Consider the following 17,027-nt stretch of genomic DNA (forward strand, 5'->3'; position numbering starts at 1 on the left):
TCCATTTGCTCCTCTTCTAATGACAGTCATGTATTCCAAAGCAGAGTGCAGGGTATAGGGTTTCTAACAAGGTTAATTTTCTTTCTTCTCTTTCTTTGTGTATTCCCTTCTGAAAACTAGCCCAGTATTCTTTTCACTATGCCAACCAGGTATCCTCACACAATTCAGAAGAACATCCTCTGTACCTTTCTCCATTTCTTAAAAGGAATCACTGTAACACAGAGGGTTTAGGGACTTAACTCCTAAACTACTGGCCTGCCTTCTATCTTGAGCCCCTCAATGCCAGAGCCACGTGGGCATGTTCTTTATATGAAACTCAACGATGTATGTTTCCTTATTCATAGAAAAATCCCAGAAGAGGCCATCCAAACGTGCACACTGCTCTGAAGTTAAATATATACAGAACCCCAGCCTACTCATTAGATGAATCTGCTATCTTTATTCAGTAACTTTTTTCTGTTCCTCCTACCTTTTTTTTTTCTTTTTCTTTCCTTTTCTTTTCTTTTCGTTTTTTTATTTTTATTTTTTTTTTTAGACAGAGTTTTGCTCTCGTTGCTCAGGCTGGAGTGCAGTGGCACGATCTTGGCTCACTGCAACCTCTGCTTCCTGGGTTCAATCAATTCTCCTGCCTCAGCCTCCTGAGTAGCTGTAATTGCAGGCATGTGCCACCACACCCAGCTAATTTTGGATTTTTAGTAGCGGTGGGGTTTCTCTATGTTGGTCAGGCTGGTCTCAACTCCTGACCTCAGGTGATCTGCCCACCTTGGCCTCCTGAAGTGCTGGGATTACAGGTGTGAGCCACTGCTCCCAGCCTTGTTCCTCCTACTGTTATGCAAAGAGCACAAAGTAATATTCATTCCTTGCAGAAAAAAAAATACCAGCCGTTATTGAAGTAGAGTCCCAAGTACTTTCTTGCAGACTGGTGTGCTGAGCTTAGGAAAACAGCCACAGAGTCTGAAAGGACTGCAGCTAGGAAAGCCAATGTGTGGAGGCACCGCAGGACACCCACGGGTACGCCATGGGTTGTTTCATGCACTCAGGAGCCCAGCGCTATGACTCATGCTCGCTTGAGCAACTGCTATGGAAGAAAGACCTGTTGCCTCTGTACATAAAAACCCCCAGTCGTAAACCCCTCCTTTTTTCTGACTAACTCATATTCTGCCCCCACCCTCAAACCAATAGCCTTCAGGAGGAATGTGCTGAATCATCAATGAGAGTCTTGCCTTTCTGAGATGGCCATTTATTTGGCATCATTAAGGCCCTGTAAATAGTAATCATAAAGAAACTAGCTCTTTCGCAATCACATGCAAATTTGGTCACTCACAGAGATTTTATTTCATTCTTTGACTCCAGTACCTAGTACATAGTAGATACTCAGAAAGTCTCTGTTGAAATTTTAGCCTTTGTGACAGCCTGTCTTATGCTGCTCGGAGTCACAGGTGTCAACTCTTATTATGCAAACATACATTCATTATGTGTCTCATAGACGCAGGCGCACACACACACACACGCATATACACAGAATGTATGGAAAAAAACCCGTTAAGTCGTCCAGTAACTTAACCTTTGGGGTATCCTTTTGCTGTTAATATGGCTGTTATTGTTTTCCAGACATTGTTACGAATTCAGTTTTAGATGTAGCCTAGTTGTTTTTATTTTTACACTACTTAATAATATGCGGTAAGAATGGTGAAATGCCCCTTAGCTTCAGTCTTTCTGCCCTTTCCCTTAGCTACATTCTCCCTCTCTCTAGTCCCGCTCCCCTCCCTCTGCATTTCTTGGTGAATGCCTCCCTCTCACTTTCTCTCAGATGCTGCCCGTGGAACTAGAAAGTGTCACTCAGAATTTGTTGTGTCCAGTTGCTTCATAAAATGCAATTGCAGAATTGCTGTCAAGTGAGTATGGTGCATACACCAGTGTTACAATTTTGGCAGTCTTGTCAGGATGCACCACTCATTTCTGCAGTAGTAAGGGGTTCGTGTTTGTGCTGGGACTGGTCAGGCCATGTCTAAGAGGTGTGACTATAAACTAATGAGGCTGGTTTTATGTAAACAAACACACTAGAAAGTCTACAATCCAAGCGAATGTTATCCTTCCACATGGTCCTCCTGGGAGACCCCACACTTGCTCTAACAGTGCTGCCATTGCTCTGAACACTTTGGAATTGTCCTCAGAGTCAGTTTATGAGAAAATCTGACTCGTTGCTGAGAGTCACACCTGATTTTTGTTCCAAAATAGCATTGCCTAGCGTCATCACCCTCTGTGTTCCTCAGACTTGGCTTCAAATTATTTACAGAGATTTCCTGCAATCAAATCCACCCTCAAAGGACAAAGATTTGCAGCCAATAAGAGTATATAAAGAACAAGCCTTAGACAGGTCTCTATAATGAGCCCTCAATATTATTTTCTGCTTCACTAAAATAGGGATATAAATCCTCATCCTGACTTACAAATCTGTTCTTCAAAACTCATCTTAGACTGCGCACTCCTCACCCACACCATCCTCCGTTCTGTTCCTGTAATGCGCCAGGCTAACTTCGCATAGGGCCTTTGTACTGCCTATTCCATCTACTTGGATTGCTTGAATGCTTTTAATCTTGTTCATTACATGGCCAAATCCTTCGTAACATTCACATTTCAGCTTAAATGTAACATCTTCAAGAGAGGCTTTCTCTGGCCACCAAGTCCAAAGTCTAAAATGACACTTTCTCATCACATCACTCTCGTCATTTTTTGCATAGCACTTATCATGATTTTTCTCAATGTTTTTATTTGCTTGTTTTTGTCTCCTCTGCACATAAATTTCAAAGGGCAGCACCTCTCTCATTCATTGCCGAATGCCCAGCAAACAGTAGACACTCAATAAATATCTAGTTAATTGAATTGAATCAATCCTAAGCTTATTTCTTTTCAGGGGTATGAATATATTATTCCTTATGAAGAGAATAATTTTACTTAATATTGGACTCATTGACCTTTTTTAGGTTTTCAAATAATTATTTAAACACCAGGTGGCCAAAGCCTAAGTTCCTATTCTTTGAATTGATATTTTTTTTTCTGGTTTTTTGCTTTAAAATATTTAATTGACAAGATTGTACATATTCAAGGTATACAATGTGATAATTTGATATACACATGTTCTATAAAGATTATCATAATCAAATTAATTCGCAGATCCATACCCATGCTGTACATTAGATCACCAGATCTTGTTCATCTTCTAATTGAAAATTTGTACCCTTTGTTAAACATCTATTTTCTCCACCCCTAGCCCATGGCAACCACTATTCTACTCTCTGTTTCTATGTGTTTAACTTTTTAAATTCCGAATTTAAGTGGGATCATCTATTATGTCTTTCTGGATCTGACTTCTTTCACTTAGAATAATGTCCTCCAGGCTCATCCATGTTGTTTTATAGTACTCTTTTTCTCTCAAAAAAAAAATTTTTTTAATAGACATACAACACAGGATATCTTCTCCTTGTCAGAAATAAAACCATTATAGATAAAGTTAAAAGCTGTCTTTGGCAGCCCAGCCAACTCATCCCCACATGCACACACAATCTAGGTTCCATCCCCCAAATCCCCAAACATATCCATTGTTATCAGTTTAGAGGGTATGCAGACTTTTCCCCATGAATTTAAACATAAACATGACAACAATAGAATTTTGGGGAGTATAGCTTTTAAATTAATCCATTAGAAAAGGCTAAAAATTAAATTTCTAGAGTCAGAGAGTTCTGGCTTCGAATCTCACATCTGACCTTTTGTAGCTGTGGGAAAGTTCTTTAACTTCTCTGTGCCTCCATTTCTCCATTTTTAAAATGGATATAATAATTGTACCTAAATTGTATTATTATATATTGCTATGTAATAATTACCCACAAACATCAACTAAAAATAGTAAATGTTTGTCTCATATGAATCTGAAATCTGGGAATGGCTTTAGCTGGATGGTTATGGCTCAATCACAATTTCATGTGACTCCATGAGATTGCTCTCAGTTTAAGGACTGATTGAGCTACAGGGTCCACTTCCAAGCTTACTCATAGTGGCTACTGGCAAGAGCCCTGCATTTCTTGCTGTATGAGTCTCTTCATATGGCTACTTTATGACATGGTAGTTGGCTTCCCCCAGAGAAAATGACCTGAGAAAGAGACCAACCGAGGTGGAAGCAACAGTGACATATATAACCTAATCCCAGATGTAACATAGTGTCATTTCTGCAGAATTCTGCTGATCTCACAGAACAACGCTTGTACAGTGTAGGAGAGAACTGTATAAGGGTATGAATACAAGCAGACATAGGTCACTGCAGGCCCTCATGGAGGCTGGCTACCATATTACCCATTCAGGATTATTGAGAATTAAGTGGAATAGCACCATTAAAAAATTTATCACATTACCTGGCCAGTTGTAAATGATTTCTAAAAATTGTTAGCCAACATAATTCAAAACAAAATAAAATGACCCAAGAGTTTCTGGTAAAGAATTTAAATATTTTACCCATTTGTTATATAGCACTTTTTAAAATTTGTAGACTTTTATGTTCTAAAACCATACTGTCTAACACAGAATCTGCTAGCCACGTATTACTATCAAACATTTGAGATCTATTCCATTGACCAGTGGAACAGAATTGAGGGTCCAGAAATGAAACCATGAATGAATGGTAAATTGATTTTCAACAAAGTTACCAAAAGCATACAATGGGAAAAGAATAGTCTTTTCAATAAATGGTGTTGGGAAAACTGGATATCCACATGCAGAAGAATGAAATTGGACCTTTATCTCATACCATATACAAAAACGAACTCAAAATGGAGTAAAGGCATAAGCATAAAACCAGAAACTATAAAACTATTAGAAGAAAACATAGGGGAGAAACTACATGACATTAGTCCAGGCAATGATTTTTTGCATATGACCCCAAAAGCACAGATAGCAAAAGCAAAAATAGGCAAATGGGATTAAAACAAAGAAGCTTTTTCACAGCCGATTAAACAACAGTGTTAAGAGACAACCTATGTATTGGGAGAAAATATTTGCAGCCCATACATCCAGTAAGGGGTCAATGTCCAAAAAATGTAAAGAACTCAATTCAACAGGAAGAAAACAAAGAAACCAATTTAAAAAGAGGCAAGGAACCTGAATAGGGTTTTTTAAAAGAAGATATACAAATAACCAACAGATATATATATATATATTTTTAAATGCTCAATATCTCTAATATTCAGGAAAACGCAAATTCATATCACAATGAGATATCATCTAACACTGGTCAGACTGGCTATAATCAAAAAGAGGAAAGATAAATGTTGATGAGGACGTGGAGAAAATAGACACTTGAGCACTGTTAGTGGGGATGTAAATTAGCACAGCTGTTACAAAAACTGAGTGGAGGTTCCTCAAAAAACTAAAAATAGAATTAACATATGATCTAGTAATCCTACTTCTGTGTATTTACCCAAAAGATTTGAAATCACTTTGTCAAAGAGATGTCTGCACTCCCATGTTTACTGCAGCACTATTCACGATAGCTAAGTTATGAAATCAACCTAAGTGTCAATTAACAGATGAATGGATTTTTAAAATGTTCATAATGGAATACTATTCAGTCTTAAGAAGAAAATGATATCATTTGTGATAAAACTGGATGGAATTGGAGAACACTATGCTAAGTGAAATAAGCCATGCACAAAAAGACAAATATCTCATGTTCTCATTTATTTAGGGTCTCATGGACTCTAAAACAATTGAACTCATAGAAGCAGAGAGTGGAATGGTGGTTACAGAGTTAGGGGGCTGGGGACAATAGGGAGATGATAGTCAAGGCATACAAAATCTCAGTTAGACAGGAGAAATAATTGGCTTTATTAAACTTATTGTGCTGTATCATGAATATAGTTAATAACAGTGCATTATACATTTCAAAATCGGTAAAAGAGTAAATTCCAAATGTTCTCACCACAAAAAAAGCATATATATTTGAGGTGATGAATATGTCTAGTTAACTTAATTATTCCACATTGTATTCACAAATCATAACATTACTTTGTATTCCATAAATACATACAAAATTATTATCAACTTATAATAAAATTTTAAAAAAGTAATATGTCTGGTGCAAATTAGTAAGTGTTCTAAATGTAAAATTACATTGATTTCAAAGTCTTAGTATCAAAAAAGCATAAAATGTAAAATTAATAAATTTTATAGATTGCACATTGAAATGGTAGCATTTTTGATATATCAAGTTAAGTAAAATATTAAAATTAATTTCATTTTTTTTTGCTTTTTTATTGTCATTACTAGGAAATTTTAAATGATGTGGCTCACACTATATGTCTATAGACAGCACTGAAAATATTGGCAGAAGACATGGTTATTTTGCTTCATTACTTAAACCCCCTATGTTTTTATGAGGCAATCTCCTTTGAATTTCCAAAATAATCCAATCAAGTGTCTTGCATATTGTGCTTTTAGAGAAGATGTCCATTTTCCCCTTTGAGTTTGATGAGTCCTAAAAGTTCCTCTCTGTGTCATTTGTTCTGGCTTATTAAGAAATCACCAGTTACAATCTAAGTTATATAAAGACTTTGTGAGTCAACATTCTGCTGGAAAGTTGCAGAAAACACTCCAGAGCCCCATGTCTGGGTGTAATAAGTTTAGGAGAAGAAAGATTCACAGTAATTTAAATGAAACATTTAATCTCCAGAGCTCTAAAACCTTTTTGGAACCACACCTTAATGTCCTTGGGAAAATCTGAAAATGTAATAACAGGTTGAGACCTAAGTGAAGTCAAAATGAGTCTTATGTCCTGAATCTTAAGACAGGTAAATTAGAGTTTATGTTTTGCGTTTCTCTGGTATAAGACTTTTTGAATTAAAAATATTTAATTTTTAGAGCACCCCTACATTGCTTTGTCATTCCTACCTTAAAACAAGGTGAAGTTCTTGGAAGATTATCGCTTATAGTCAGCAAAAATAAATTATATTAACTGCCCAGAGTATATTCACTACCATGTAAGATTTAAATCTAAGTGACCTTGTTTTCTGCCTGGAAATAACAGATAGGGTTTAAATTGATGTCACTTACTAGTATATATACCTGAACAATAGCTAGGATGGAAAAATTTTATTTGAGGCAGGAGGGGTTTTTGATGGAAGAACATAGAGTTATGTTATAAAACAAGTATTTTGATTTCTTTTGTGTGCCTCTAAAAATGTAAGATCAATGGATGTAATAATAATAATGCAAACCTCCACTAAGAGAGTCTTCTATATAAAGATTATCATTAATTTGTTACAAGTTATAAGACAAATGCCATTGTTATGCCAGTTTTACTGATGAGAAACTTGGGCTCCATATAGCAGAGTAACTGGTTAGGGTCACACATATGTAAGGGCAGCACTTGATCTATAGGACACCAAAGCCCTTTTACCACATTGCTTGCAGTTTAGAAATACAATCACATCTGCATAACATTTCAGTCAATGGTAGGCTATGTATATGAAGGTGGTCCCACAAAATTATAAGGGAGCTAAAAAATTCCTGTTGCCTAGTGATGTTGTAGCTGTCATAACATCACAGTGTAATGTATTATTCACATTTGTTCTGATGCTGGTTTAAACAAACCTACTGTGCTGCCAATCATATAAAAGTACAGCACATACAATTATGTACAGGACACACTACTTGATAATGACACTAAACTACTATGATACTGTTTTATATATTTACTATCCTTGTTATCATTATTTTAGAGTACACACCTTCTACTTATTAAAAAAAATGGTTAACTATAAACCATCCTCTGGTCCTTCAGGAGGTACTCTAGTAGAAGGTATTGTTATAAAAGATGACATCTCCATGTGTGTTACTGCCCCTGAAGAACTTCCAGTGAGATAAGATGTGGAGGTGGAAGACTGATATTCGTAATATTGACCCAAGGCATAGATATAGGCTTATGTAGGTGTTTGTGTTTTAATTTTTAACAAAAACAGTTTATTTTTTTTTTAATTTTTCAAAAGCTTGCAGAATAAGGACATAAAGAAAATATTTTTGTACAGCAGTACAGTTTGTTTGTGTTTTAAGCTGTTATTACAAAAGGCCCAAAAAGTTTTAAAAATGTAAAAGTTTATGGAGTAAAAGAGTTACAGTAAACTATTACTGAAGAAAGAATGTTTTGTAAATTTAATGTAGCTCAGTTGTATAGTGTTGACGAAGTCCCCAGTAGTGTCAGTAATGTCCTACGTCTTCACAGTCACTCACCACTCACTCACTGACTCACCCAGAGCAACTTCCAGTCCTGTAAGCTCCATTCAGGGTAAATGCCCTATGTAGTTCTACCATGTTTTATCCTTTATGCCATAGTTTTTGTATTTTCAGTGTACCTTTTTTACATTGAAATAGATTTAGATATACGAATAGTATTGTGTCATAACTGCCTGCAGTAGCCAGTACAGCAACACGCTGTACAGGTGTGTAGCCTAGGACCAATAGGCTATACCATATAGCCTGGCTGTGTAGTAGCTATATCTACTAGGCTTGTGTAAGTGTACTCTGTGATGTTTGCATAACCATGAAATTGTCTAACAATGCACTTCTCAGAACATTTCCCTGTCAGTAAATGACACATGAGTGTAATAGGAAAACAGATTTCAGTTCAGGATAAGGGAACTTTAAAATTCTGTTGTATGAAAATGGGCAAGGTCATCTTGGTAAACAGTGAGTTCCCCTCAGGTAGGAAATTATAGAGGACCAAGGGTACTAAAGGAGAGGTATCTGAGGTTGGTTGTAAGGTGTCCTTCTAACTCTTGAGATTAAATGATTATCTTAGTGCCTCATTTCTCATCATTAAAAAAGGAAAATGCCAATAATAATGGGAAAGCTGTGACTAAATTGAAGAGCGGCACATCATTAGTAATGGACAAATGTGTCTGTTTTTTTTAAGCAAACCAAATGAATTGTTCTCTAAAATCCTTAATTAAAAATTAAAATTAGTTTACATTTTACAGTCATTGTTATTTTCAAACTTTAAGCAATTATATCAACCAGATCCAAATTTAGGAATTGCGGGCAATGGCAGAATTAACAAACTATAAGTAGCAATCCATAGGTTAGATTCTAATGGTGAAGAAAGTCCCTTCGGTACCTGATCATTATTTATCTCAGGATTTAAACAGTAACTATAATTGTATTCTTTGAACACAAAGTTCCCGCCACTCCCCCCACCCCATCCCATAGTTAATTAGCTGGGTAGGTCTTACAACAAATACTCACTCAGAAGCACTGGGCGGTAGAAATGCTGTTAATAATTAAACACCACAATAGCACAGAGCCTGTTTCAAGAGCCATTGAGTGGTCTTGCCCCTGCTGGACTGCTTACCACACAGTCACAGACCCTCCATTGTGCCGGCATGGCTGCTCAGAGGGATAGCTGCTTGGCTGGAGAAGAGACCAACTGCAATGAGAGGAAAGGGCAAGCCTTGCAAAGAGATCTGGATCATGGACTCCAGGGAAAAGTATCCTGTGGGTGGAAGTGAAAGGGGAATGAATCCAAGAAAAAGGGAAGTGGATGGGCAGGAATGATAAAAGAGACATAGCCTTTCTATATTCTAAATCCAACCAGTCAAACTGAGTTCACCGATCTCATGCCGAATAGATAGCAATCAGGAAATTGTAATATATAAATAATAGGTTGATTTGTATTCCATTGGGTTTAGAGAAAATTCACTGAGTTCTTTAAGGTTTAGATGCAGATTATGAATAAGTCATCCCATCTCCCCGGGACCTCAATTTCCTCATCTTTAAAATGAGGAGGTTGAAAATGTCCCCATTCCAGGGTGGGAAAAATAGAAATGTGAGTCCCAGAACAATTTTCAAGCTTTCGAAAAGCCTAACTATCACACCATTACTCATGATAAACTACACAGTCTAATATAATTATCATATTTACTTTCTTCTGCTTAAAATATATTAACCCACTTGTTAGGTTGATTATCTCATTCTGAATAGATGCTTCTATTGACAGTTATATTGGTCATTAATAATAGGGAGAAACATGATCACTTTATAAGTCAGCTGGTTTGGTAGACCAAAAAAAATCTTTCAAAAGAGGGTGTTTTATTAAGCTATTAAAAATCCACTGGAAAAAAATAAACAAAGGTTTGTTTGGTGAAATGCTTGGAAACCACTGGCTCTCTGACTTGTCCGTGCAATTACTTCCAACAACAGATGCAAATGATACTCTCAAGGGCACCTGTGGTCTTAACCTGGCGAAAAGGGATAGAGTTTTACAAAGTTTCCCTTTTTTCAAAATCTTCACTTTTTGAAAACACTTTCCATTCTTCTCCATAATAGACCTATTTAATTTCTAAATAATATGCTTAATCAAAATCTGCATGTAAAATTTGTTGCTCCAAGAAGACACCTTCATTTATATTGTGTCTTCAGAGATGATCACTCTACCCCACACTTCACCCTCCATCACCACAGTATTACGTTAAGAGTTTAGATATCCCAGTTTGAGGTGCCCTGGGATCTAAATAATCTTGGAGAGCTCACCCAGCTGTAAAATTCTGTTTTTAGTCTCTGAAGAGGCAAAATGCATTATCATGAAGAGGTGGAATCCCTTTACCATAATAACTCAAATTGCATCTCAAGCCTAGAAGGAAAGGGAAAATGCAGAAACAAATGTGTGGTTCTAGGGAAAGCAGAAAAATTGTCAGAAGGAGCCAAGCATAGCTCAAGAGAAGCTGTCCATCTGAAATGCCACCTGGAATTCACACCAGTAATAACTGTTGTGGACATAAAAATTAATAGCGGGGATTTCATAGTATTAGAAAAATTTATTTTTATAAATCTTGTGTCTATCACCCAGGTGTTGACGCATGCATGCAATCCAAACATCAGGCATACAATTAAAAGCTCACTGAATAACTTAACAAGGACAATTCCCCCATTTTCTCTATAATTTGGAGTGAAAGAAGGAGGGGGGAGTGGGTAGAGAGTGCAGTTACTGGGTCAATTAATCAACCTGAAAACTGTGACACAAACTCTGACGCCTAACCTATGTCTAAAAATACACAAATGTATACGAATTTGTTTTAAACTGTCAATGCCTATATTTAGGACCTTCCCAGCAAGGCTATAATGAGACTGTGTTTGAGGGCTTCAGTCATAGCAGACTCTACCATTAATCTGAAGTTAGTTAAATTAACAGCATTTAGTACTGACTTGTCAATCTCACTGCTCCAGGAAATTGCACCTTGAGGCTACTAATATTGCCAATTTTTCCACTGGAGTGTGCGCCCGCGTATGTGTATGTGTATTTTTTTTCTCCAGAACCTCTGCGTTCATACCCCATCACTGCTTCCCTACGTCCACAGCACTTATATTATCATTTATTCTGGCCTCCTTTAGCCTTCCCCGGGGATTCTGCATAGTGTAGCTGCTCAGTGAAAGAGTTTTTTAGCTTTATATTTATTTGTTTATTTTTCTGTCATGGCTCATGACTGAGGCTTTTAAAAAAAAGTGTGACAGTATTTAGAGTACATGATTGACTGCTACAGCAACATTCATTAACCATGACAAATCTGCAGCAAAACACAGTCCTGAGTGTTCTAAACAGCAACTTTAAAAAGAAAGAAGAAAGAAAGAAAAAGAAAAGACTCAGCTAATTTTTCATTGACCTCATCTGTAAATAAATTTAGACTGATGGTGCACAGAGGCCATAATAAATTAGTATTTATTTCCTGTAATTAATGCAAACATGCCTATGAACACAGAGAATGTGACTATATAACCACCTAATTTCCATTTCAAAATACGCCTAACAAATTTTCACTTGAGTTATCTTCACAATATGTTGTCCCTTAATTAGAAGAATGAAATAGTTGGATTTCTTTCCCACCCACCAGGGAGAAATATTGTTTTGGTCACAGGGAATGTCAAACACTTTTCAGCAACAGATCTGCAGGACTTTATTCTGGCTTACTTGACTGAAGTGTGATCCCCTACCATATTCCCATGCTGAGGCTGTCTTTTATCACTTAACCAGGAGGGGCTCTGGAGTGACCAAGTGACCATCATGACAGACCCTCATATGCATAACAGCCATGAGGAGATCGTAAGAGGCAGCCTCACTGCTCAGCACAAAAAAGGGAAACGTTCTTTCCCATTCATTGACATGAATACAAGGGTAGGATGGCTAAACAATCTGAAGTAAATCAGATGAAGACTATCACATATTGGGTAAAATAGAACTAGCAAGCTCTACAACCTCTCTCAGCAAGAGGAGCTCATATAATATTTCCTCTTGAGCATCGGTATCTCTGGAGATCATTCCTGCCATCATAGCACAATCAAAGATCAATTTCTGATCACATTAGACTCAGCCGGCCATCAGAACTCACTAGCTCAACTGTGGCAGCAGTAGTGGAACTCTTTGTAAGCAATAGATAAATGGATTAGCAATGATAAAATTGTGCCTCCAGGATACACATACAAAAATGTCTATAAGCTGGGAAGAATGTACTAAAGGCAGAAAATTTGAATCAGGTTCTACCAAAAATCACACAAAACTTCCCCAGAATGCAACTTGCCTCATGGATAATTTTTCCTAGGGTCTTCCTGGCCCTATAGAGTTTTGCCCCTGCATGTTTGTCCCTCTAAAGGTCATGGAAACAAACGTGTACGCGCTGGATTAGAAGTGGTCCTCTTGGGTACTTGATGGTGGAATTCTAATTAGCTGAGCTAAGCAGCTAATTGAGGCGTGTGTTACAGGAGGACAGAGAGCAATGGGAATATATTAATTTGATGAATTTGCCACTTAATCTGATTGTAAGTGTCACTAATTAGACCTTATATGAGACAGTTGATAACAAACACAGATCCCACTTTTCCCAGGCATTTTTTAAAAATTATAGTAGACTCTGGGATATATCCTTCCAACAAAGCAGCATTTCCCCAGAAAGAAAAGGAAGTAAACCCATTTCTTTCCCTTTAGTTGTCAGCCTGGAAAGCCGAGCAATGCACCTCAACACACTGGTCCAGGAAGCCCAGGAGAGGGTGAGTGAACTGTCTGCCCAGGTGGAGAATGAAGGATTCACTCTGGACAACACAGAGAAAGAGAAACAGCTGAAATCTTGGGAGTGGAGGTATCGGCTCTACAGACGCATGAAAACAGGCTTTGAGCATGCCAGTGAGTATAAGCAGAAAACGTCTACATTTCACTAGACTGAACTTCAGTTTGAGACAGCCAGGCCTTCTTTTACTGATTTTTTTTTTTCAGCTCTACAGGGTCATGGATGGCCGTTGTCAGCCTGTGTGGAGCAAGGGCTCTGAGAGGCTGTCAAAGGGTCTTTTGTCTTGCCTGAGTTTCTGGCTCCTGATGGGTGCTCTGACCACAGCCATGAGGCTTCATGTCTCTGGCCTCTCTCCACCATGTCACACTCATCTAGCACTTTCCACCCGCTATGCCCTAATGCCTAATGACCTGAATGGTCTGATGCCCTAGGTGGCTATATTTTGGGATAGGGAGGTGGAAAAATATTTGTTTGCCTATTTGTCCAGTTTCTGCTTCAAGTTCAAGTTTAAGTTGTTTTCAACTCTCCACAGCATTTTTTATGTAGAGCTATAAAATGAACTTCAGTTAACACAGGCAACTGAGAAGGACAGTCAATCAACCCATGAATTATGCTTTTGTCTGCATTTCCATTCTCTTTACCAATTCTTTTTGTTAGTTTAAGAACAGCCTTCTTTTCGGAGAATACTCATTAGCACTGAAAGTAATGCCGAGTGTAGCTCCTGATATAAAAACAAAATGCAGGCCGGGCGCGGTGGCTCATGCCTGTAATCCCAGCACTTTGGGAGGCCGAGGCGGGTAGATCACGAGGTCAAGAGATCGAGACCATCCTGGTCAACATGGTGAAACCCCGTCTCTACTAAAACTACAAAAAATCAGCTGGGCATGGTGGCACGTGCCTGTAATCCCAGCTACTCAGGAGGTTGAGGCAGGAGAATTGCCTGAACCCAGGAGGCGGAGGTTGCGATGAGCCGAGATCGCACCATTGCACTCCAGCCTGGGTAACAAGAGTGAAACTCTGTCTCAAAAAAAAAAAAAAAAAAAATGCAAAATTCAAACACTTGTGAAATATTAAACTCTCATTTGAGAAGATCTTATCTAAACAACAAAAACAATTAGGCTTGAAATTTTAAATATAAGGGAAAGTTCATTAGTTTGAAAATTCTCTGCCTCTGCCGCAGAAACCTTAGTTGTGATGTAGACAAAAACCAAAGGCAGTGACGATGTTTTCTTAAGTACTACTGTACACTAAGCACCAAATCTAGGCCTAATCCTTTCTCTCAGAGCAAATAACATTAATGAAAGTTTGCTTTCAACATCAACACTCTCCAGCAAAGCTGATGTACGGATTTGTTCAAAGAGATTCAGCACTTACTTTAATAAATGCATTTGCTGTTGTGCCTCATTTAGGACAGATTAATACTAGAAACGACATGTTTTCAGACTTGATGTCAATTTTTATAATTTTGTAATTTTCTAAATTAGAAAACACCTTCTGGGTGATAATTAAGCAGTACCTAAAGCTATCAGGAGTCCTTTAAAACCTGAGGTTAGTGGGTATGACATTCACTCACAAATTTTTTCTCAGAAAATACTTCTCATTTGTTAATAGGAGACAGCCTGAGAGCAAGGTGAGTTAGAATTCTATCTGTACTGGAAAGAGCCCAGAAGTAGGCATCTGAAGCCAGGGGCTTTCATCCTGGCTTGAACAAGGAATTTGGCCAACTGGGGCTGCAGTTTCCTCATACGGAAAGTGAGTGTGCTATTACCTGCCCTGTCTACCTAGCAGGGCTGCAAAAAGTCTCCAGTGAAACGAGGTACTTTAAAGGGTCTCCACTGACAATGTAGGATCCTGCTATCACTTCCTGCCCTTCTCTTCACTGATCCAGCCCGATCTCCTATTGTGTTTGCAGGTACTTTAGGAAGGCTTAACTGGTATTATTTACCTTTTCAAAAAATGTTCTAATGCTCAAATAAGACCACAATGACAACAAATAAAAGCCATTGAGACATCTAATGAAAATGTTCAAAAGCAAAAGCTATTAGGCTCTACAAACAGATGTGTCCATAGTGTGTGTTTCAGGGTATCCTCTGAAGAGGGAGGAACGTTGTTTGAAAAGGATTTGCTATGTTAAGATCCTCGTGTTTTTCCTTCTGTCCCAGGAGCTCCTGAGATGCCAACCAACGTCTGTCTCATGGTAACCAGCAGCACATCACTCACTGTCAGCTTCCAAGAGCCTCTTAGCGTCAATGCAGCTGTAATAACCAGGTATAAAGGTACTGGATCCAAGACATTTTTTCATCACTCGTTTAAAAAAAATCTGCTGTTTGAGAATCAATTATGCATTTTATGTGTTTGTTTTTCTTGATGATAGGAATGTTTTTATACCATTGGCTTTTGGCGTTGAAATATTTCCATAGGCACTCATGTAAAGGAGCAGTCAAGTGACTGAGAATGTCACAAAAAGGAAGAACCACAAGACCAGGCTGTCATTTCAAGCCCCTCAATTCCTGTTTCATTCATGTTTGCAGAGGACCTGCTCTATGCATAGCATGGCTGGGGACAGGTCTGAGTAGGAGGCACTGAAGAATCAGACTTGATCCAAGGATCTGAGGGGCTGTGATATGGAACATGCTAAACAAAGATAATAAAAACCAATAACTAAAGCCGGGTAACAGGGTCGAGGTTTTTCAAAAATCCAGATAAAGTACATTGGAGGACAGGAAAGAGCAAAGTGAAGGTAAAATGGTGGGATCGGTAAGGGTCCCTGGGATGGAGGTGACATCCAGGCCTGGTTTTGAAGGATAAGTAGGCTTTGGACTGGAAGATACTGTGGGGAAAGTAAATTCCAAATGGAAAGGACAGCGAACACAGGTGTAAAAACAAGAACATACCTGGACAGGTAGAGCAAAACTAAGGAAAAATAGCATGGCTCCAAATGAGTGTAGATTCATGAGAAGGTACAGTAAGATTAGAGAATGAAACTAGGATTAACAGGTAAGGATGGAATGAGGCGTGAAATTAAGGCTCCAGAGTTTAGACTTTATGTGATGAACTCTGCAGAGCGATTGAATAAGGTAGGGACAGGGTCAGAGGTAGACTTTTGAAACATTGGAGTAGTAATACTGTGTTTGACTTATTGAGAGAAATATAGATTTGGAATAAAGAAATGAATTATGAAGCTATTCAAGAAGGAGGTCATGGCAGCCTGACCCGGCTAAGATGGCAGCACTGAGAAAAGAAAGGGAAAACCCAGAGGAATAAGTATTGCAGAGCTATTGTGATTATAACAGCGAATTCTAACATAGCACCTATAATGCCCCAGGCACCATTTGAAGCCTCTGAAAGTTTTAACTCTATTTAGTCTTCACAATGACCTCGTGAGATAGGTACTGTTATGATTCCAACTTTGCAGATGGAAGAACAGAGGCAATGAGAAATTAAGGAATTTGCCGAAGTGCTTACAACAGAGCCAAAATCATCACGTTATGCTGACTCCTGAATACGAGGAGCAAAAAAGGAAAGCTATTTTCCAGCTTCACAAGGACATATGGAATGACGCTGAACCGCCCTGAAAGCTGATAAAGCTCTCCACACATATTCCAAGGTTCCAGGCTACAGTGTGGACTTTCCTTTGCATTCAGGTCACTATGGCTCTCTCTGCCCACAAACATGTCCAAGTAGTGCACATGCCTCCCTTGATCCTTCTCAGGCCCGTCCCTCGGGGAACTTCATGTATCTCTGCAAACTATATTTGACCCACACCCTGTAGCTTTCTTGGGTGCTCAGAATTTTCCAGATAACACTGCTCTGTTTGTAATACGTTAGATAAGACAGCATTGAATTGGTTATCCCTGGATTTTCTGTATCAGTCTAAGAAAAAGCAGCCTTAGGGTACTAAGGACAGCAGATAAATGAAACCACCCAGGATGGCCC

General features: G+C 38.3%; 1 protein-coding gene across 2 annotated transcripts in view; it reads left to right on the top strand.

Moving 5' to 3' along the window:
• The window catches only part of ANKFN1 (ankyrin repeat and fibronectin type III domain containing 1), a 380,611-nt gene that overhangs the window by 220,199 nt on the left and 143,385 nt on the right, over positions 1-17,027 (top strand). For both annotated transcript variants that reach the window (XM_032280102.1, XM_032280101.1), the window contains exons 6-7: positions 13,013-13,207; positions 15,254-15,367. In XM_032280102.1, coding sequence (XP_032135993.1) covers positions 13,013-13,207; positions 15,254-15,367 — 309 coding nt within the window. The remainder of the gene's footprint in view (positions 1-13,012; positions 13,208-15,253; positions 15,368-17,027) is intronic.

The sequence above is a fragment of the Sapajus apella genome, unplaced genomic scaffold (genome assembly GCF_009761245.1).
Source record: "Sapajus apella isolate SASKATOON/1434 unplaced genomic scaffold, GSC_monkey_1.0 scaffold12, whole genome shotgun sequence".
Classification (NCBI taxonomy): Eukaryota; Metazoa; Chordata; class Mammalia; order Primates; family Cebidae; genus Sapajus; species Sapajus apella.